Source organism: Mobula birostris, chromosome 11 (assembly GCF_030028105.1).
Source record: "Mobula birostris isolate sMobBir1 chromosome 11, sMobBir1.hap1, whole genome shotgun sequence".
NCBI lineage: Eukaryota > Metazoa > Chordata > Chondrichthyes > Myliobatiformes > Myliobatidae > Mobula > Mobula birostris.
The window spans coordinates 7,285,119-7,309,705 of NC_092380.1; the positions used below are offsets into that span (position 1 = coordinate 7,285,119).

Genomic DNA, 24,587 nt, shown 5'->3' on the forward strand with positions numbered 1-24,587 from the left:
TTCAGCAAATTTAGTACCAACCAAATCAAATTCATCTGAATGGTAATTGGACATCAAGCCTGAGGTGTCTCACATGTTGCTCCTGACATCCAGACTTGGAGTTGCCCCAACCGTCATGGTAATGTCGCAGTTAGCATGACTCTATTACAGCTCAGGGCGTCAGAGTTCGAGGTTCAATTTTGGTGCCGTCTGTAAGAAGTTTGCACGTCCTCCCTATGGAATGTGTGGGTTTCCTCCCATAGTTCAAAGACGTACCAGCTGGGAGGTTAATTGGTCATTGTGAATTGTCCTGTGATTAGGATGGGGTTGAATCATGGGTTGTCGTGGCTGCATGGCTTAAAGGGCCAACTCCACATTGCATCTCTAAATAAATAATTGTTTAACTGATGCTTAGATTCTGTTGACATGCTGTGCTTAAAATTAACAGAGTCAAAAGTTTGAAAAGGAGGATGTTCTTCCTACACTATGGAATTTATGGGAAAGAACACAGCTTATTCAGACTACTAGGTTCACATTCATAATGAGCCTCCTTCAATTTCAAATTCAAAGTAAATTTTATTATCAGAGTACATATATGTCACCATATACAACCTTGAGATTTATTTTCCTGCGTGCAAACTCAGCAAATCGATAGAATAGTAACTAACAGAATCAGTGAAAGATCAACTAGACTGCAGAAGACAACAAACTATGCAAATGTAAATATAAATAAATGGCAATAAATAACTGGAACATGAAATAATGAGACAAAGAGTCCTTAAAGTGAGATCACTGATTGCAAGAACATCTCAATAGATGGACAAATGAGTGTAGTTATCCCCTTTTGTTCAAAAGCCTGATGGTTGAAGGGTAGTAACTGTTCTTGAACCTGATGGTGTAAGCCCTGAGACTTTTGTACCTTCTACCTGATGGCAGCAGTGAGAAGAGAGCTTGAATGCAATCAAGCAATACTAAAAACACAAGAATTGGCCTCTGAGCCCTTCGAAGTCTAAGTAAATTTATTATCAAAGTACGTATATGTCACCGTATACAACCCTGAGATTCATTTTCTTGCAGGCATCACAGTAGAACACATAAATACAACTGAATCAATGAAAAATTACACACAAAGACTGACAATCAATGTGCAAAAGACAAACTGTGCAAATACAAAAAAATAAATAATACTGAGAACACGAGTTCTGAGTATTCAAACCTTCATCATTGTTCCGTGGGGAGCCACAGTAGCATAAAGGCTAGCGCAGCACTATTACAGCTCAGGGCAGCGGAGTTCAGAGTTCAATTCTGACGCAGTCTGTAAGAAGTTTCTACGTTCCTTTCTGTGAACCGCGTGGGTCCCCCCCCCCCACCGAGTGCTCCAGTTTCCTCCCACAGTCCAAAGACATACCAGCTAGTAGGTCAATTGGTCATTGTAAATGGTCCTGTGATTGGGCTAGGGTTCTATAGGTGGGCTGCTGGGCGGCACAGCTCGTTGAGCCAGGGGGGTGTGTTCTGTGCTATAGCTCCAAAATAACTAAAAATCACCTCAGCTCAAGCTTCAAACCTAGATCATCATTCAATTAGGTCACAGTTGAACTTTACACCATGTATCCGTCTTAATTTGGTAGGGAAAGAAATATAATCTTATGTAAAATAAAGTGAAAAATCTGATCTCGTCACCAGCCATGGTGGCTAGAGAATTGACATATCCGTGACAGGAAAGCATTGAGAGGGTTACAGAACCAAGGCAGGTAGGTGGAGTTGAAGTAAAGGTCAGATCCAAATTAATTAGCTGAGGGGGGTAAAAGTTCCTCTCATCTTTCAACACTAACAGATGGTCTGCCTATGGTGGAGTTTCCCACTTGGGGAAGTAAAAGAGGAGAGCTGCATTGGGTGTTGAACAAAGTGTCGAGAGATAAAGCAAATGGTACCTCTATCTCTCTGTGATTCAGTGCACTGATCCAATCCTGCTTCATCCCCCGGAGTTTCGTTCTGCTGTGGATCCTGGTTTTCATCTTCTTCCATAATTCCGGATCAGCAGTGGCGGCACTGGCAACACTTAAAAGACAATAAGTAGGCAGTTGAAAGGATACCATGGAATGAGGAACATGTTGTTGCACTGGGACATGTCCCTTCTAGGCAGCAAAGTCTAACTGTCAAGTAAATACAGACTTGGATCAATCATAATGGTTAATATATGAGGAGTGATGGATGGCTCTGGCCCTGTATTATTGCAGCTTAGAAGAATAAGGGTGGATTTCATTGAAACCTATTGAATATTGAAAGGCCTAAATAGAGTGGACGTGGAGAGGATGTTTCCTATAGTGGGAGAGTCCAGGACCAGGAGGTACGGCCTCAGAAGATATCCCTTCACAACAGAGATGAGGAGGGATTTCTTTAGCTAATGGGAAGTGAGTCTATGGAATTCATAGTCAAAGATGGCTGTGGAGGCTAAGTTATTGGGTATATTTAAAACAGAGGCTGATACGTTCTTGAGAACGGGGATGGGGGGGAAAATAAAAATCGGCCATGATGGAATGGTGGAGTAGCCTCGGTGGGCTGAATGGCTAACCCAACTCCTTTGCCTTCAAAGTCTAATGGTATACAAGACCTCAAGATATAGGAGCAGAATTAGGCCATTCAGCCCATCAAAGGTCAAAAAAGTGCCACAGTAGTGTAGCAGTTAGAAAGACGGTATTATAGTTCAGGTCCTTGGGACCCAGGCATCCTCTGTAAGGAGTCTCTGTATGTCCTCCACGTGGAATGCGTGGAGGTTTTCTCCAGGTCCTCCAATTTCCTCCCACAGTCCAAAGACATACTGGGTAGGTTAATTGGTATTGTAAATTGTCCCAGGATTAGGCTAGGGTTAAATGTGAGTTGTCAGGGTTTGCAGGGCGATGTGGCTTGAAGGGCCTATTCCATGCTGTATCTCTAAATCAGGGGTTCCCAACCTGGGGTCCAGTGACCCCTTGCTTAACGGTATCAGTCCATGGCATGAAAAAAAGGTTGGGAACTCCCACCCTAAATAAAATAAATTTCACTGATATTTGGGCCACTTGGATTAGACAGTTTGGAAAATTCTTGCTAGTTTTAGATTATTGTTCAAAACCACTCAGCTTTTTAAGACGAAGAAAACTATGAGATCTCTTCAAAAAGTTCACTACTAGTCAGAGCATATACTAAATGTGACAACCATTATAGTTGGCTCTTGTCCAACCCTGAAACATTACCCAGATTCCAATAATACATCTAAAAAAGCTGATCCGATCTACTTAAAGAAGCACTCATCTGCTTCTCAGATGTTACTCACAACTTATTGCCTCAAATTACTAACCATTATCACAAGTACTGCACCATTAAACAGGTTAAGTTGCTGAGACCATAAGACTTAATTTTAGAAGAACCTTAAAACTCTATCACTGGCTATTTTGCATGGTTCAGACAATCAAAAATTATTGCTCTTTACTTACATCATGGAGCAATATTAGGACACATTAGGACATCATTGCAGTATGGCAGCTTTGAGACCCTCAGGGGGGATTTTGGGGTCTGCAAGTTTTGTTTATTTTTTTCGTACTGGAATGGGGGGGCAGTTGACATCTTTCCTTTCAACAACTTCCATGGACTTTCTGTATTTCATGGCTATCTGGAGAAGACGAATATCAGAGCTGTACTGTACATGCGTACTTTGACAATAAAGTGAACCTTTGAACATATTCATCTCTGAACTGTAGCAGAGGTCCTTTGCTACCACTAATTATTTTTGTTAAGGATTACAGAAATGAATATTGGCACCCTAACTTCAGGAACGTCCTTGTGTTTTCACTACTCGAGTAAAGTGGAAAGTTGGAATTTACATTCCAGCTCATTTGCATTTACTGTACCTTAATTTGTTAGTACAAGTGAGAGCGAGCGCAATGATTTAGGAATTAGCCGGCACTTTGTAAGCAGCAAGAGCACGGCTTTCCTTCAAAGGTCTACATCTATTGAAACCCGTGTCAGAAACGCAAGATCAAATATGATAGTATAACACTAACAAAGATTGTATTGCCACAGATCTTTCATATCAGATCGGCATTGAATATCCCATAAGCTCAGACTGAATACTGAAGAAAGCCAGTTACAACAGTTCAACTGGTCACCATCTTGTTATCAGTGGGGGGGAAAAGATGCTGCCTTGTTTCTCTATAGGCTGAAGTGCCTTATTTCAGTACTGCACTTATTAGTTGTGATGCCCTAAAACATTTGAGCACTGGTAAACAGATAACATAAGCTCAGGCACTCTGTTCTATTCCTGCTATTAGGCAATCCCTTAATTGTATATAGAGAGTGAATTTAGCTCAGATAGTGACCTAAAGCATGCACATAAATAAACTCTCATGGACCTAAATATTAATCTGTGGCCAATGGATAACATTGCTGTGCTGTATCTCTACATTTTAAAAAATGAAATCATAGGTAAGACTGATCGTCCGGAAAATTGTTCAGCTCTTCCTCATGCATTTGACTCTTAATGACTGAGGTGTTTCCCTTCACTTGTTAGTGTTAATAATACAGAAATAAGAAATTCCTGATGCTAGACCCGAAGTTTCCTTTCAGCAGTTTGAATGTAACCCTTCCCATCCCGTCACCACAAATTGATTATCACAAACTACACGATGACATCCCCTCAAAGGTAGTACTTCATAAGGACCCCACCCACCCCAGACATACTCTCTTCTCCCCTCATTGGCATTAAGATGTAAAAGTCTGAAATCACTCACCACTAGGCTCAAGGAGACCTTCTATCCCATTGTTAATCAGAATCTTAGTCATAGAGTCATAGAAAAGCACAGCACAGAAACAGGCCCTTCAGCTCATCTAGTCCATGCCGAAACCATTTAAACTGACTACTCCCATCGACTTGTATTGGGACCACAGCCCTCCATATCCCTACCATCCATGTACCTAACCAAACTTTTCTTAAACGTTGAAATCGAGCTTGCATGCACCACTTGTGCTGGCAGCTTGTTCCACACTCTCACAATTCTCTGAGTGAAGAAGTTTCCCCTAATGTTTCCCTTAAACTTCTCGCCTTTCACCCAACCTTGTAGTCCCACCCAACCTCAGTGGAAAAAGCCAGTTTGCATTTACCCTATCTATACCCCTCAAAATTTTCTTTACCTCTATTAAATCTCCTCTCAATCTTCTACGTTCTAGAGAATAAAGTCCTAAATTATTCACCTTTCCTTATAACTCAGGTCCTCCAGACCCAGCAACATCATTGTAAATTTTCTCTGTACTCTTTCACTCTTATTTACAACTTTCCTGTAGGGAGGTGACAAAACTGCACCCAATACTCCAGATTAGGCCCTACCAATGTCTTGCACAACTTCAACATAATATCCCATCTCCTGTACTCAATACTTTGATTTATGAAGACCAATGTGCTAAAGCTTTCTTTACAACTCTATCAAACTGTGACACCACTTTCAATGAAGTATAGACCTGTATTCCCAGATTCCTTTGTTCTGCCATACTCCTCAGAGCCCTACTGTTCACTGTGTAAGCCTATGTCTGATCCAATTTACTACCTCATCCTGAATGCCAAGTGACCAATCTCCCATGCGGGGCTTCGTCAAATGCCTTGCTAAGTTCATGTTGCCTTCATCAACATTCCTTCAATGGACCTCTCGTACGATGATGGGACACTTGGCCTCGCAATCTACCTTGTTATGGTTTTGTACTTCATTGTTTCTCTTCTCTGTGCTCATTCGGTGAATTTTACACTTGATTTTGCATTGTTATTGTTTTTCACTATTCTATCTCAACGCACTGTGTAATGATTGGATCTGTATGAACAGTATGCAAGACAAGCCTTTCATTGTAACTTGGTACATTTGACATTAATAAACCAATACTAATCTACATTCATTAATTATATTAAAAATGGTGGAGCAGACTCGACAGGCCAAATGGCCCGATTCTCCCCCTATGTCTTATGGTCTATTTCTATAGATTTGATGAACTTACTTTGGCTTCTGGACAGCAATATCTCAATTTTAAACATCTCATTGTTACTTTTAACACCCTCTATGAATTACAACACTACAAGATCACTAACCTCTAATTCTCACATCCTACACATCTCCAATTGCAGTCAATGGGATTTACACACCTCATGACTAAAGTTTTATTTGATACATTCCTCTGCAGCATCTTAAGTCATTTTTGTAGTGTTGAAGATCCTTTATAAATACAAATTGTCCAGCACCTCCGTTCTATCTGCAAAAAGCAGGATTTCCTGGTGGCCAACCACCTTAATTCCGACATGTCAGTCTGAACTCCACTGCTGTCATGATGAGGCCACTCTTAGGTTGGAGGAGCAACACCTCAAATTCTGTCTGGGTAGCCTCCAACCTGATGGCATGATCATCAATTTCTCTAACTTGTGGTATTTTTGTCCCTCCCTCCTCCTCTCCTCACCTACCAATTACCACCCCTCTTCCTTCCCTTTCTCCTATAGTCCACTTTCTCTCCTATCAGATTCCTCCTTCTCCAGGTCTTTACCTTTTACACCGATCACCGCCCAGCTTACTTCATCCCCTTCCAACCCCTACATAGATTCAGCTATTACCTTCTACCTTGTCCTCCTCCCCATCCCTCCACCTTCTTATTCTTTCAAATCCCTTACTCACTCTTCCTTCAGTTAGTCTTGGCCTGAAACGTCGACTGCACCTCTTCCTAGAGATGCTGCCTGGCCTGCTGCGTTCACCAGCAACTTTTATGTGTGTTGCTTGAATTTCCAGCATCTGCAGAATTCCTGTTGTTTACCTTCTTATTCTAATGTCTTTCCCCTTCATTTTCTTTCCAGAAGAAGGGTCTCAGCGCAAAGTGTCGATTGTTTATTCATTTCCATAGATGCTGTCTGACCTGTTGAATTCCTCCAGCATTTTATTGTGTTGCTCTGTACTTTAAGCATCTGCAGAATCCCTTGAGTATATTTCATTTTTGTCCCAACTCTTCTTTACATTTAAAGTCTCTAACTTTTAAAACCATGTGGTTCTGAGCCCAAGACTTGGAATTGTAATGAAAGTTAGAAGTAAGGATTAGAACAGAAAACTTACAGCATTACAGTCCCTCAGCTATAGTGATGTGGACTGTCATCATCGTTGTTACGTGCTGTGTCCTATGATGTGGGCAATCATGTTCTTTTGATGACCACGATTGCTCTTGGCAAATTCTTCTGCAGAAGTGGTTTGCCATTGCCTTCTCCTGGGCAGCGTCTTTACAAGACAGGTGACTCCCAGCCATTATCAATACTCTCCAGAGACTGTCTGCCTGGCGTCAGCGGTCACATAACTAGGACACGATTATGCACCAGCTGCTCATACGACCATCCACCACCTGCTCTCATGGCTTCACGTGGCCCTGATCGGAGGAGCAGGGGTCGGGGGGCTACGACTCACCCAAGGGCGACCGGCAGGCTAGCAGAGGGAACGAGCACCTTACACCTCATTTGGTAGAGATCTATCTCCACCCCAGCACCAAGATATGGACTATCATGCTGTTAATTAACTCAATACAGTGAATTCCCGTTAATTAGGCTATTGGTTAATTGGGGCATGTGTGGGCATGTGGCGAAGTGGGTAAGGCATTCGACTAGTAACCTGAAGGTCGTGAGTTCGAGCCCCAGCCGAGGCAGCGTGTTGTGTCCTTCAGCAAGGCATTTAACCACACTGTGACGACACTGGTGCCAAGCTGTATCGGCCCTTGCCCTTCCCTTGGACAACATCGGTGTCGTGGAGAGGGGAGACTTGCAGCATGGGAAGCTGCTGGTCTTCCATACAATCTTGCCCAGGCCTGCACCCTGGCGAGTGAAGACTTTCCAGGCGCAGATCCATGGTCTCGCAAGACTAACAGATGCCTTATCTTATCTTAATTGGGGCAGACACTTTTTTTGGGATAACTCTTAAAGAACAAAAACTAATCAGGAAAATAGTAGGGATTCCCTTTGTTTATTTGGGATACTATGCCATTTGATCGGGAAAGAAGACTGTTGCCAAACAGTTTCTAACTACCAGTAGTTGCGTGCACACCATATCGTGCTTAGGGCAAACTATTTTTAAACAGCATCAGTTGTGTTTATTTGTGTCCAAAAATCAGTGAGTTTTATCACTGGTAGTTGGCAAGAATAAGCAGTAAGACAATTCAGAACTATTTTGCTCATTGTGGTTTCAAGCATTCAGGCTTGGAGATGCCAAAAATGGCAGATGTGAAAGTGAAATTAATTAAATATTTAAACAAGTCAAGAACTACGAAGAACTTTGAACGTACAGATATAGACAATCATCTTGAATGTTACAATGAAAATGAAGATTTGGAGATGCAATTGTCAAAAACATTGTACAAAAGCACTCCGTGTCCGTGCTGATTTTGTTCATTTACAGTCAATCAAAAGAACACAGCAGTGCACACTAGGGTGAATTCCTCTGTCAAAAACTATATAAATACACAGTTTTATAGTACTATAGTATTGGTAGTGTTCTAATTTGTTCCATATTTCACTCAAATACACAATTTTTTACTCAATTAAATGGTAGTTTGTCTTCTTTATACTTTCTTGACTATTTCCATGAAACTTTGGAATACTGGGGCAGCCGCTTAATTGGACCAAAATGTACCAGTCCCAATTAACTGGAATCCACAATTCTACACAGCTTTTCACAGAAACCAACCTACACTCTCAAACGTCACCTGATTCATTGAACAGAGGCTTCAGAAGCTCCTTATCAACAGTTTAGGTCACTAATAGAGGACTGAAATATAATATACATGCTCAGAGGCAAAAAAACATTAATAGATAAATGCAATATGAAAGATACTGCTTGATCAAAACCACAGAGACTTTGCAGAGCTGGAAATCCAGAGAAACAGCAACAAAATGCTGGAGGGGCTCAGCAGGTCAGGCAGCATCCACTGAAAGGGATAAACAGTCGCTGTTTCACGTCGAGACCCTTCATCAGAACTAGAAAGGAAGCAGGAAGATGTTGGCCCAAAACGTCAACCATTTATTCCATTCCATGGATGCTCCCTGACCTGCTGAGTTCCTCCAGCATTGTGAGTGGGCTTGAAAGTTCAAAGTAAATTTATTATCATCATACACACTTGAGGTTCATTTTCTTGCGAGCACACTCATTAAATTCAAGACGCATAACAGAATCAATGAAATACCATGCCCAACAGGACAAACAACTGACGCGCAAAAGACAATAAAATGTGCAAATAACAGAAAGAGAAAAAAAAATTATAAATAAGCAATGAATATTAATAACATGAGATAAAGAGTCCTTGAAAATAAGTCCATAGGTTGTGGGACCAGTTCAGTGATGGAGCAAGTGAAGTTACCTCCACTGGTTCAAGAGCCTGATGATTGAGGGGTAATAACTGCCCCTGAACCTGGTGGTGTGGGTCCTGAGGCTCCTGTACCTTCTTTCTGATGGCAGCAGCGAGAAGAGAGCATGGTCTGGGTGGTGGGGGTTCTTGTTGATGTGTTAGTCCATAATCAAGCATGTGAGCAGAAACCACACTGGTGTGCTCAAATCACTCCCTTTATCAAAGAGAAGTAATTACAACCCAGGTCCACAGATGGCCAGACAGGTAACCCAGAGATACTTGCATAAAGAAGGCCATTAATGTGATCTATGAAGCATGGCTTGTTTCAGCTCTGGCAGGGATTCAGGTACTACAGCTGGCCTCAACATCAATAGACAAGGAAGCAAATAGAAGAGCTTGAAAAACGTGCCTGGGAAATCCAGTGTAGGCAGCAGCAGACTGCACTGTGATGTTCCTTGTGGTCAAATCACTAGATCAGGTCACAGGTGGAAGATGTTCCTTTGGCTGAGGCATCGGAACCCACTGCTGGTTATACAATCACATCCTCCGGTGAGGCATGAGCAAACGGAAGAAACAATTAATTGAAAAACTCTTGACAGATGACAGAAAACTGCAAGGAGCAACAGCACTGAAGCAGGATATTCGGTCCATCTACAGTATGACAGTTTTGATTTCAATTCATTGATCAATGAATTTTCTGTCTCACATTCACTCAGATCACATTTCTTCCCCATTCTGATGTTTGGTCTGAACAACTGAATCTCTTGACCGTGTCTGCATGCTTTTATGCATTGAGTTGCTGCCACATGATTGGCTGATTAGAAATTTGCATTAACGAGCAGGTGTACAGGTGTAGCTAACAAAGTGGACAGAATGTATGCATGGCTTCTTGGTCTTACTTTCTGGAAACATTTGTCTGACCCACAATTTAATTTCACCATTTAAAAATAAAGTTGTTATCCAGCTTCTCTTTAATTATTTGATTGACTGCATTTACTTCCAAATGGACTAAGTGCCACATCCCTGACAAACTTGGGTACAGAAATTTATAATAATTTACTAGACAACAGGGTGACCCATTGGGGCACCCTTAGAGAGAAGGATAGTGCAGTCTGATGTGACCAGAATGAACATTAAATTTTCCTGAATGCTATTGGTATCACTTTGCTTTGGAAACTGAAGTAGAAAACCTCACTTTATTAAAGAAGAATGACGCGTAGCAAAGCAAATACAGCTCCTCCTCGTTTAACAAAGGACACTTTTGATGGCATAATTTCTGGTTTATCTGCCACCCTTGTGCCTCTCGTTGTCATTCTGGAAACGTGCAGTCTTTTCATCCCCCGTCTTTTCAACTCTTCTGCTGTTTGTTGTTTGTCTCTGATCCTGGAGACGTGCATGCCTCTCCTCCTCTGTCTCTTCTTCTCTCATCTTTTTTTGTCCTGACTCTTTGATCCTGGAGTCGTATGGCCCTGGCCTCATCCAATTCTTGTTCTCTCCCTCTCTTTGCCACTTCCCGATGACGTTTGGCATCACCTCTTGACCATAATGTCCCCCATAGAAGATACGAAGCACTGACACCAAAGGATGCTGATTATTCTTGATGATGTGGTTGGCACTCTCCTAAATGGACGTGATATAGTCACCGCTGTCCTTTGACTGCAGCAAAGGGTTTTATGAGTGTCTCAAAGTACGTCATTACAGTAAGATTTAATTATCACTTATTGATGGGTGGCAGCCAGATCTGTCCCATCCTGCACATGCTGATGGTGATGAGCAGAATGTGACCCCTCGAAATAGAACTGCCCTGCCCTTTTGCTCCGGTAGGTGTCGCTGCTGAGGCTGGCTGTGCGCATGCGTCGGGTTGTCGCGTCCTGATTTCCATGATGGCGGATCGGCTCTCGGGTTAAAAAGGGAGCCTGTTGATTTTGGCGAATGAGCAATACTATACGAATATATAACCCTGAACTTTGCCTGCATTCTGTAAGTTTTAGTGCATTTTAATTTGATTTAGCCAAAAGAAGTGCCTCTGTAATGCGTTGTCTGTGCTAATTGGAGGTCACAAACAGACAAGACAGAGCATGAGAGTTTTAGTAGTATATAGATTAGTGACTAATTTATACACTCATTGCCCACTTTATTGATACTTCCTGTACTTAATAAATAGCCACTGAGCGCATATCATTGTCTTCAGCTCCTGTAGCCCTTCCACTTCAAGGTTTGGCATGTCCATTCAGAGATGCTTTACCGCATACCACCGTTGTAATGCATGGTTATTTGAGCAAACCGTTCTGTCCATTTTGCTCTGTCCGCTTCCATTAATAAGGCACTTTCATCCACAGAACTGCCATTGATTGGATGATTTTTTTTGTTTTTTGCACCATTCATTTTAAACTCTGGGGACTGTTGTGGGAGAAAGTCCCAGGAAATCACCTGTTTCTGAGACACTTAAATCACCCTGCTTGGCACAAACAATCATTTCACAAAGTCACTAAGATCACATTTCTTCCCCATTCTGATGTCTGGTCTGAATAACTAAACCTCTTGAACATGTCTGCATGCTTTCATGCATCAAGTTGCTGCCACACGATTGGCTAATTAGATATTTACATTAACGAGCAGGTGCACCGGTGTACCTAATAAAGTGGCCACTGAAGATACGTAAAGCTCAAACACATGAAAATCTGTAGATGTTGGAAATCCAGAGCAACACACCCAAAATGCTGGAGGAACTCAGCAGGTTAGGCAGAATCAATGGAAGTAAATTAACAGCTGATGGTTCAGGCCAAGACCCTTCTTCAGGACTGAGAAGGAAACGGGAAGACGCCAGAATGAAAAGGCGGGGGAAAGGGAAGGAGGCTAGCAGGAAGGTGATAGGTGAAGCCAGGTGGGTGGGAAAGGTCAAGAGCTGGAGAGGAAGGAATCTGATAGGAGAGGAGAAGTGATAGGCAGGTGAGACAAGGTGAAAGGTCACAGTGGAAACAGAGGAAAGGAGGAGGGAAGGAGAAATCAATGTTCATGCCATCAGGTTGGAGGGTACCCAGACAGAATATGAGGTGTTGCTCCCCCACCTGAAAGTGGCCTCATCTTGGCAGAAGAGGAAGCCATGGACCGACATATCAGAACAGGAATGGGAAAGGGAAAGCTTCTTGGTCTCACCATCTGGAAACATCTGTCTGACCCACAATTTAATTTCACTGTTTAAATATAGTAACTCTCAGTGCACAGTTTTAAACACACACGGCTGCCGCTTTATTAATCTAATCTGAACAGGGTAGCCTGTCAGCTCCCTTCAACTTGACAACACTCGAGTAAAAAAAAAATCCCTCGAGTTTATTGCATTTACTCCCTGAAGTCATCACGGTGCCTGTGAAGCCATAGGAGCCGGCGGGTAAACAGAGTGATGGAGTCACACTGGCAATCCCGCTCTTTGACACAACAATGCTCTCACCCAGAAGGACAGAGCGAAAAGTGGCTCTTTCAGCTCCCTTCAATCTCTCCTGTTCACTCCGTAGCTGCGAGCACAGCTCAAAATGAACGTCATCTCCAATCACCCGATCAATGAGACACAGTACCTTGTTCGGGCTCACTTGTTAATGGTGTCTCTAGGTGTGTTTACTGACGCAGATCAGGAAGGTCTCTCAGAGAGCACTCTAATCTCGAGTGGGACAAGGAGGAGAAGCCACCTGAAGCGCACACCTGCCACTGAACATGACCGAAGTCAAAGATTCGTTTTACTTGTCACAAGTATGTCCAAGCAGACAATGTTGTTGATGCTGTTAGCATCAAATCAAACCAGTAAGGATCATGCTGGGAAAGCGTAGCCACACATCCCACAACTTACTAACCCTAACTGTGTGTCTTTGGAATGTGGACAGAAACCAGAGCACTCGCAGGAAATCCACTTGGTCATGGGGAGAATGAACAAACTCCCTACAAACCGTGGCAGGAATCGGGCACCGCAATGCATTATGCCACCGTGTTGAATACCACCCCCCCACCCCAGCTGAAAAGACTGCATGCTCATTATCTTGCTCTTGGTCTCGGCTTGGAAAATGGCCACTGCTGTACAGTAAGATAGTAATGGACATCAACTACTAATATTGATTTCTCCTTTCGGTAAAAAGAAATCTCCCCCCCCCCCTCTTCTATTCCTCACTCTGGCCTTCTTACCTCTTCTTATCTGCCTATCACCTCTCCCTGGGTCCCCTCCTCCTTCCCTTTCTCCTATGGTCACTCTCTTCTCCTGCCAGACTCCTCCTTCTCAGTTCCGCCAGCATTTTGGGTGTGTGTGTTGCTCTAAAGTGACCGAAACAGCTCCTCACAATTAGCTTCATGTCACGTACTCAGTAGCATCTACTTTGTCACAGCGCAAGAGAACTTTGCACACTAATCACATCTTGGCATATTTCCTCACACTCCTGGGCATCGGTGTTAACAAGCAGTAACTAACTAATTTGGGCATCACTTAGTGCGAGAATAACCTGACATCTCAACAAACAAACCAACAAGAGGATCACAACCATGTCGTGGTTTGGATGCTCGCGTGCCTCAATGACCCAGAGAGCTATGTTGGCTGAAGTCAGAGACTAGTGCTTTGGTTCTTGGTAGGGTCACCCATGCCAAACAGGTCAAAGGATAGAGGATAAGAGTGGTTCACCCGTCCTCAGTATTCGAGGTTTAGCTCAGGGCTAACTGACTAACAAGGCACTCTGAATTGTTATGAAAACAGCAATGAAGAATCCTTCTACATCTGAGTGTGATGGCACTTCTACATCTCCACTCAGGACTTGCATGGCTGACAGTAGTGAAAACCCCGAGGAAGCTACCGGCTCGTTGAAGGAAGCCCTGAACATCACCAAGACCAAGACCAAAGTTGTTGTTTGGACTGTACAAACCATGTACAACACAGGCAAGCTAGCACAAATAACTGCAGGACAGATAGGGATGGATGGCCTTCATAGCTGACCTAAACACCAGTAGTGTAACGGGGCAGTAGGTACAGCAAACAAAGAGAGAAGAGTGTAGAGACATTGACCAGGTGCCAAGAGGTAAAATTAAAAAGGTTTGAGATGTGCAGGGTGTTGAGGCGGTGAGGCGGAGGAGAAGAAAGAATGAGGATTTTGTGCCAGTGGAAGTTCTAAAGGGGTTACCAGCAAAGAATTCTGACCAGTCCGAAATACAAATCTCGTTCCAGAATTCCCTTCAGTGGGATTCTCCACACGAAAGGAGAAAAATATTAAATACCCGTCTCAGCATATACTCCTAAAATGACTCCAACCTTGGAAAATAAAATCCCTAGATGGGTGAATCAGGACTGAACCACTACATAATTGTGGCAGTTGTATGTCCCACTAACACTCAAGAGTTCCCTCAGGCCAGAATAACTCCTTAGCTGAGATCAAGAACACAGCTCACTATAAGCCAACGAACAGCAACCTGTCCTTGGTCAACCCATTTGAAAGGAAACCCATACCTTTATTTGAGTCCAGTAGCACTCACGCCTCCGGTGATGAAGTGCTTTGAGAGGTAGGTTATGCCTACAATCAACTCCTGCCTCCGCAACGACTTGGAACCACTACAGCAGATGCAATCTCATTGGCTCTCATATGCAGTAATTTCCTCATCTCCATCACAAATATTAGCCTCTTATTCCAGATTTATTAAATTATTTTATGTTGCTACAGTCTGGCTTGGTAGGGATTTGAAAAATTACTTTTTCTCAATAGAGCCCAGTAATGAATCCCTTCTCATCTTCTGTTTATCAAGACCTAAGAGTCACTGTGCAGAACATCAAGGACTGGGTGATCATAAACACAAGAGATTCTGGAAATCCAGAGCAAAACACACAAAAATGCTGGAGGAACTTAGCAGCTATGGAGGGGAATAAACAGTCAATATTTAATATTTTTCTCCTTTCATGTGGAGGGGTGAACCCACTGAAGAGGATTCTGAAAAGAGATTTGTATTTCGGACTGGTCAGAATTCTTTAGAACTTTCACTGGCACAAAATCCTCATTCTTTCTTCTCCACCACCTCACCTTGCAATTCGCCTACCGGAGCAACAGGTCAACAGCAGATGCCATCTCTCTGGCCCTACATTCCTCCTTAGAACACCTGGAGAATAAAGACGCATACGTAAGGCTCCTTTTCATTGACCATGGCTCTGCCTTTAATACTATCATTCCAAATAAACTGATTCCTAAGCTCCGGAACCTGGGCCTTAGCACTCAGACCTGCAGCTGGATCTTCAACTTCATCACAGACAGGACCCCAGCTGTAAAAATAGGGGACAAGCTCTCCTCTACAACCACTCTGAGCACCGGTGCCCCACAAGGCTGTGTACTCAGCCCCCTGCTGTACTCACTGTACACCCATGACTGTGTAGCCAAGTTTCCATCAAACTCAATATATAATTTTGCTGATGACACAACAATTGTAGGCCATATCTCGGGTAATGATGAGTTTGAGTATGGAGAGAAAATTAAGAACCTGGTGGCATGGTACGAAGACAATAACCTATCCCTCAACGTCAGCAAGACGAAGGAATTGGTTGCTGACTTCAGAAGGAGTAGCGGACCGCACGACCCAATTTACATCGATGGTGCGCAAGTGGAACAGGTCATAAGCTTTAAGTTCCTCGGGGTCAATATCACAAATGACCTGACTTGGCCCACCAGCGCCTTTACTTCCTGAGAAAACTAAAAAAATTTAGCCTGTCCCCTAAAACTCTCAACAATTTTTATAGCTGCACCGTAGAAAGCATTCTTCTAGGGTGCATCACAACCTGGTATGGAAGTTGTCCTGTCCAAGACCGAAAGAAGCTGCAGAAGATCGTGAACACGGCGCAGCACATCACACAAACCAATCTTCCGTCTTTGGACTCACTTTACACCGCACGCTGTCGGAGCAGTGCTGCCAGGATAATCAAGGACACGACCCATCCAGCCAACAGACTTTTTGTCCCTTTTCCCTCCAGGAGAAGGCTCAGGAGCTTAAAGACTCGTACGGCCAGATTTGGGAACAGCTTCTTTCCAACTGTGATAAGACTGCTGAACAGATCCTGACCCGGATCTGGGCCGTACCCTCCAAATATCCGGACCTGCCTCTCGGTTTTTTTGCACTACCTTACTTCCCATTTTTCTATTTTCTATTTATGATTTATAATTAAAATTTTAATATTTACTGATTATAACTATTTCTAATATTTTTAGTATTTAATATTTGTAATCCAGGGAGTGTGACGCGCAGAAGCAAATATCGCTGTGATGATTGTACGTTCTAGTACTAATTGTTTGGCGACAATAAAGTATAAAGTATATTTCGGGCCAAGACTCTTCAGCAGGACTGGAAAAGAAGAGGGTAGAAGCATGAAGGGTCTCGGCCCCAAACACCAACTGTTTATTTCCCTCTATAGTTGCCGCCTGACTTGATGAGCTCCTCCAGTATTTGGTGTGCGTTGTTTGATAATTCACTTTTGTAAATACGAATCAATACACACAAATGTTGGAGGAACTCCACAGGTATGGAGAGGAATAAAGAGTCAACGTCTTGGGCCAATGTCCTTCATCGGGATTGTGAGGCACCGGGGGAGAAATGGGAAGATGGTGAAAGAGGAGAAACCTATTAATTCTAGCTGAAGAGGGAAACTGAATGAAGAAGGTCTTGAAGAAGAATGAATTAAACTCAAAAATAGTGCACCAGCTCAAGATGCAATAATAGGAGGAAAGCTTTCTTACTAATATGCCCTGGGCTACAAGAAAGGGACTATCATTCTCTTGGTTGAGTGTCTTAGAAAGATGGTGACATTCTTCCCTGATGTCTTGAATTGAAGGGTGCAGGTCCATACCTGTGCAGTGACCATTTAATTAACAAGCAGGCCGAGATGTGGCCTCAATTTGGAATAGCACAGATATGTGCGGATTCCAGGCTCTCCAATCCAGTCCACGCAGCCACAGCAAATTAGCGCTTTTTCGCATTTATGTTTCAGAGCTGCTGGTTAGCAAGTGCTGGAATTTAGTTATGTTTCATGTTTGAAAGCTGTTGTAGCTCAACTGGTGGACAAATCCCAAATCACAACATTGAGATAAATTAGCATCAGTCCGGGATATAACATCAGCAAAAAAAAATAGAAAGTGTTATTTAAACTTTGTATATACAAAAGACTAACAGTCCAGTATTGTTTGTCACAATGCCAGAATCTCCCAAAGTGTTATACAGACAATAAATTGGAAGGAATTAACTTCCTGTGGTTGAGGCTACAGGCTAACAGAAATAAAACTTAGAAAACGTACTTTTGATGACCAAGCACCAACACGGGGGAACAAATCTATCTTAGGAACCAATTGGTTTGCGTGACTTATGCCAATGATCAAACAGATTTGTTTTCCAACACTCCTTTCTAAATTTATTTATTCCAGAGTGCTTTTCAAACCTGCTGCTCCAAGTTAGCAACACACATCAAAGTTGCTGGTGAACGCAGCAGGCCAGGCAGCATCTCCAGGAAGAGGTGCAGTCGACGTTTCAGGCCGAGACCCTTCGTCAGGACTAACTGAAGGAAGAGTGGGTAACAGTGAGTAATCTCTTACTCACTCTTCCTTCAATTAGTCCTGACGAAGGGTGTCGGCCTGAAACGTCGACTGCACCTCTTCCTAGAGATGCTGCCTGGCCTGCTGCGTTCACCAGCTACTTTGATGTGTGTTGCTTGAATTTCTGGCATCTGCAGAATTCCTGTTGTTTGCTCCAAGTTAGCAAGAGGTTTATCCTGCTCTGGATTCAGTACCTTGGCTGAATGACATCTGCCATTTTTCAGTTTTGGCCATTCTCAGAGCCACGAGCCAGAGTGACTCTGAACTGTAAGACTCTGCAGTTTCTTTTCAACCCATCACCAAGTCTCTTATGCCAGCCAGGTTAACTAAACCCCTAAAACACAAACAAAGCTTCCCTTCGCTGGGTGTTCAGTGAAACGCTCTCTCATTGTTCTCCTTCCGTGAGCTCTCTGGCCCTCAACTCTTCCCCCTTCTCCAGCCATTTATCTCCTTCACCAATCTATTCCCAGCTCTTTACTTCAGCCCTTCCCCAGTTTCACCTATCACCTACCACTTTGTACTTCTTCCTCCCCTGCCCCCACCTTCTTACTCTGCCATCTCCTGTTTCTTTCTGGTCCTAATGAAGGGTCTGGTCCTGAAACATCAACTGTTGACTCTTTTCCATGCACGTTGCCTGACCTGACCTCCTCCAGCATTTTGTGTATGTTGCAAGAAGCCAGTCTGGCCCTCTGTCTGGTCTGCAATCCCAAAGATCCTTTCAGTGAATTGATATATTCTCACTTCAATTGTGAACCGCCTGCTACTTATCCTGAGACTGTGATCCTTGCTTCTAGATATTCCAGAGAGGAAAACTTTCATCCCACAAATGCACTCAGTGGTCACTTTAGTAGGTAGGTCTTGTACCTAATAATGTGGCCAGAGTGTGCGTCCGTGGTCTTCTGCTGCTGTAGCCCATTGACTTCAAGGTTCGATGTGTTGTGCACTCAGAGATGCTCTTCTGCACACCGCTGTTGTAACATGTGGTTATTTGAGTTACTGTCGCCTTCCTGTTGGCTTGAACCAGTCTGGCCATTCTCCTCTGACCTCTCTCATCAACAAGGCATTGTCACCAACAGAACTGTCACTCACTGGATTTTTTTTTATATTTTGCACCATTCTCTGTAAACTCTAGAGACGGTTGTGCATGAAAATCCTAGGAGATCAGCAGTTTCTGAGATGCTCAAACCACCCCATCTGGCACCAACAATCATTCCAGTCAGAGTCACTTAGATCACATTTCTCCACCATTCTGATGTTTGGTCTAAACAACAACTGAACCTCTTGAACATGTCTGCATGCTTTTATGCATTGAGTTGCTGCCACATGATTGGCTGATTAGAATCAGAATCAAGTTTATTATCACCGGCATGTGTTGTGAAACTTGTTAACTTAGCAGCAGCAGTTCATTGATTGCAATGAACATAATATAATAATATAAATATAGAAACATAGAAACATAGAAAATAGGTGCAGGAGTAGGCCATTCGGCCCTTCAAGCCTGCACCGCCATTTATTATGATCATGGCTGATCATCCAACTCAGAACCCTGCCCCAGCCTTCCCTCCATACCCCCGATCCCCGTAGCCACAAGGGCCATATCTAACTCCCTCTTAAATATAGCCAATGAACTGGCCTCAACCGTTTCCTGTGGCAGAGAATTCCACAGATTCACCACTCTCTGTGTGAAGAAGTTTTACCTAATCTCGGTCCTAAAAGGCTTCCCCTTTATCCTCAAACTGTGATCCCTCGTTCTGGACTTCTCCAACATCGGGAACAATCTTCCCGCATCTAGCCTGTCCAATCCCTTTAGGATTTTATACGTTTCAATCAGATCCCCCCTCAATCTTCTAAATTCCAATGAGTACAAGCCCAGTTCATCCAGTCTTTCTTCATATGAAAGTCCTGCCATCCCAGGAATCAATCTGGTAAATATAATATAAACATAACATAGAAGTGAAAAAATAAAGAAATAAAATAAAAATAATAATAATAAATAAATCAATTACAGTATATGTATATTGAATAGGTTAAAAATTGTGCAAAAAACAGAAATAATATATATTAAAAAAGTGAGGTAGTGTTCACGGGTTCAATGTCCATTTCGGAATCAGATGGCAGAGGGGAAGAAGCTGTTCCTGAATCGCTGAATATGTGCCTTCAGGATTCTGTACCTGCTACCTGATGGTAACAGTTGGAGAAGGGCATGCCCTGGGTGCTGGAGGTCCTTAACAATGGACGCAGCCTTTCTGAGACACCGCTCTTTGAAGATATCCAGGGTACTTTGTAGGCTGGTAACTTACAACCCTCTGCAGTTTCTTTCGGACCTGTGCAGTAGCACCCCATACCAGACAGTGATGCAGCCTGTCAGATTATTCTCCACGTTACATCTATAGAAGTTTTTGAGTGTATTTGTTGACATGCCATATCAATAATTACCAATAGATATTTGCATTAACAAGGTGTACAGGTGTACCTAATAAAGTGGCTACTGATGTACACGTCAAGGTCTGTATGAATTTTTCACGTTTTCAATGAGAAAACTTCTTATTCTGTGACTCCTCACAGGACAATCTCCCACCCAGAAATCAACCTTTACTGCAAGCATACTGTTCCTGTGAAACGGAAACTAGCCCTTTAAAATATTCTAGGTGTGGTCTCACCAAGAATCACACATGGTTTCAGTAAGAGTGGCTGTTTACCTGTCAACAAAATTATGGCTGACCTAACTATGACTGTGTGGCTAGGCATAACTCAAATGCCATCTATAAATTGGCTTATAATAGAATCTCAGATGGGGAATCTGTTGGCAGAATATCAGATGGAGATGAGAGGGCACACAGGAGGTAGATATACCAGCTAGATGAGTGGTGACACAGCAATAACCTTGCATTCAACGTCAGCAAGACCAAACAGCTGATTGCGGACTTCAGGAAGGGTAAAATGAGGGAACACAAACCAATCCTCATAAAGATATCAGAAGTGGACAAGGTGAGCAATTTCAAGTTCCTAGGTGTTAATATCTCGGAGGACCCAACCTGGTCCCAACATATCAATGCAAGACAGCAGCTATATTTCATTAAAAGATTTGGTTTGTCAACTAAACACTCAAAAACTTCTACAAATGTACTGTGGAGAGCATTCTGACTGGCTGCATCACTGCCTGTATGGGGGATGGGGGTGGGTGGGCGGCTACTCACAAGAACAAAATAAGTTGAAGAAACTCAGTCATCCTCCGTAGTATCCAAGGCACCTTCAAGGAGCAATGCCTTAGGAAGGTGACATCCATCATTAAGGACCCCCACCATCCTGGACATGCCCTCTTCTCTTTGCTACCATCGGGAAGTAGATACAGAAGCCCAAATGCACACACTGAATGTAACTCGGGTTTGTTTTTCCTCTATATTTATCATGTACTTCATAGTACTGCTGCCATAAAGTTTGCAGATCTCAGAATCAGAATCAGGTTTATTATCACCGGCATGTGACGTGAAATCTCACAATACATGCCACTGATATTAAATCTGATTCTATAAAACAACTTCGCCCAAATTCTCTCAATTAACAAAAACCTATCGATCAGTTACCTAAAACAGCAAATTGACTCAGTGTCAAGTACGATTTGTGGGATTTTAAATTGTTCAAATTAATGTTAAATTAGTCAGCTCCATCACGGGCACTCGCCTCCATAGTATTCAGGACATCTTCAAGGAGTGATGCCTCAAAAAGGTGGCGTCCATCATTAAGGACCCCCATCACCCAGGGCATCCCCTCTTCTCATTGCTACCATCAGAAAGGAAGTACAGAAGCCTGAAGGTTCACATTCAACGATTCAGGAACAGCTTCCTCCCACCTGCCATCTGATTTCTAAATGGACACTGAACACATTAACACTACCTCACTTTATTTCTGTTTTTGTACTACTTATTTAACTATTTAACATATATATGCTTACTGTAATTTAGTTTTTTCCCTACATTATCAATGTTCCCTCTAAGGTATGCGTACGCACACACCTTTTGCTACTAGTCCACAAAAGAATTTAAACTGCACACAAAAAGTTATCTCCCTCTACCTCAATGGCGTATTAAGCATATTTCACAATCGTACTCAATCACATTTCCCTTTCCCGTTTCTGATGCAGATGGTGTTGACAATATGGAGTTTGTAATGATTTGTCTGCAGGCTTATTTACACTGCTTTTATTGAAGAAATTATTAAGTGCACACATGTTGTCACCGGGCAAAAAAGTACGCAGCACAAGATTTTTGCACATGCTGGTCAGGACAAATTAGAGGGAACATTGATGATCATGTCACAAACAAGAGAAAATCTGCAGATGCTGGAAATTCGAGCAACACACACAAATGCTGGAGGAACTCAACAGGCCAGGCAGCATCTATGGAAAATAGTATAGTTGATGTTTTGGGCTGAAACCCTTCACCTATCACCCCACCAGCCTTCACGTCCAGCACATAAATCTCCAAAACCATGATGATCATGTATTGCATTGAACTGCTGCTGCAAAGTTTACAAATTTCAAAACATGTGCCAGAGATATTAACCTGATTCTGATTAACAAACCTCCAACACACTGCATGTACAAATATTTCCAAACAACTGCAAGTTACCCTTTCAGTGTCTGTTACTATCAAAAATATTAATAAGTTCATATTAACAGTCCTTCAGCTTTCAGGATTTTCATTTTTCTTTGGGATTATCATGTGTTAGCAGAATTATTCTCTTATATTTTACAATGTACTGAAGAGGGACTCAAGTTCACAAACTTTAGGGCTGTTAATTTAATACCAGAACTGCTAACGCACTCTTTAATTCCAATGAATCCAAATGGAAAGCTTTATCTTCCGATATTTGAATCTGTGCTATTTGATGCAGAGATTAGGTATTTGGGGGAGAAATTTGGATCTCCTGACAGGAAGATCAACCCTGTTGCAGTTATCTACAACTGCAATCCGCAGTAATCTATATATTTCACCCCACACCTCCAAAACAAAAATCCCTATAAACTCACCACAAAACAGGATGATAGATGGGACAACAAAGCAAGAAACTGGGTACAGAGCTCATTGGGTACACTCGATACAAGTCAAAATTCAACCACAAGCAACAGAGTGGCGTCGAATGTGTGTTTACAGAGAATAGTGCAAAATACAAAAAAAATCCAGTGAGCGGGAGCTCTGTGGATGAAAATGCCTTATTAATGAGAGAGGTCAGAGGAGAATGGCCAGACTGGTTCAAGCTGACAGGAAGGCGACAGTAACTCAAGTTACAACAGAGGTGTGCAGAGAGCGTCTCTGGATGCACACCCTCCCCTCTCCACTTTAATTTACTTATCATTAAAGTCCTTTTTGATGTCTATTTTACTTTCACATCTAAAGAAACAACTGACAGACTATAGTAGAGAGAAAAACCATAAAACCACAATCGTTGCAATCATCTTCAATGAAGTATAATTTTCTGATCCCGTCTCCAATATATACAAGGCACAATATTACCACCACATTAGTTAGTGAAGCCACTCCAAACTAACATGAGAATTATCACACAGTGAAGGATACACTAAGTTTTGGAAAGTGACACATTGCAAAGCATCTACTAATCATACAATCTTGTTGATCAAGCTTCGTTATCTAAACAGACATGTTTCATTTCCACAGACAGTGACATCCTTCAACCAATGAGGAAAAAATGCACAAAATATATACACGAATTAAAGTAAAATACCAGCTTATATCTGCACAGAAAATGAATCCTCCAAGAAATATTTCCGCTCACGTATGGCTTGTACAGGTGCAACAGAAGACGTGCATTCTTCAAGATTTTTGACAAGTTATACATCATATATTGCAGACCCAGGGCCAATATATGCTGATATTTTTCTGGGAGAAATATAGCCAGAAACATTAAAACTATTATAAACGTTGCCCCAAAGTTGACAGACGGAAGTACAGACAGCAACAGGATGGGGCCGTGATCTGGTCACCAGGGTGACTGTGGAATAATTCTAAGCACTGATTTGTGTTAAGGTGGGGGGTGGTTTATGGTAGTGGAGAGTGATCGGTAGAAAGTGGAGGACAGCAGATGATGCCTATTTCTCCACACCTCTTCCCCCCTCCCCGCCATCACTAAGTTAGATCTTGATAATTGAGGAGTGAATAGGGGGAAAACAGGGGAGGAAACAGATTATCGTGGTATATAAGCATTATATTACTGTGGACTACAATATTTTACCCTCTTTGGCCAGAAATACCCGTTAATGCCCTGCTGTACTGCTCCCACTGCGATTAATAGATTCTTAATCCATTAGAGTCAAAATTCAATTACGCCAGATTCGCACTACCCCCATTCCTTTTTACAGAAGTGAGTTTAATATTACCTTACATGTGAAATTCAAGCCTTATTTCCTCCACTGGTCGCTTTCAGGGGATTTTTTCCTCTTGCAAACACACAGCTGAACAATGGAGAAGCCACCATCTTACCACAATGCACTGTCCGATCTCCCGCGCAATGCGCAAGCGCGTACATCGCCCGGCATGCCGGACGTTGTAGTTTCACCTCCCCCGTATTCGCCCTGGCGCCCGAAGGAGTCGCGGCCGGAGAAAGAACTGCAACTCCCAGGATGCGCGGCGC

General features: G+C 42.7%; 1 protein-coding gene across 4 annotated transcripts in view; it reads right to left on the reverse strand.

The window, feature by feature from the left end:
• scaf1 (SR-related CTD-associated factor 1) overlaps positions 1–24,450 on the reverse strand; it is an 82,877-nt gene extending 58,427 nt beyond the window's left edge. The window contains exons 1-2 of one of the 4 annotated variants that reach the window (XM_072271577.1): positions 24,339–24,450; positions 1,911–2,037 (exon numbers count right to left, since the gene is read on the reverse strand). In XM_072271577.1, the coding sequence (XP_072127678.1) occupies positions 1,911–2,004 (94 nt within the window). In that variant the 5' untranslated portion in view covers positions 2,005–2,037; positions 24,339–24,450. Of the gene's footprint in view, positions 1–1,910; positions 2,038–3,449; positions 3,597–24,333 lie in introns of those variants that run through there. The other 3 variants (XM_072271576.1, XM_072271578.1, XM_072271579.1) reach the window with 3 other exon arrangements.
• Between the last annotated feature and the right edge of the window lie 137 nt (positions 24,451–24,587).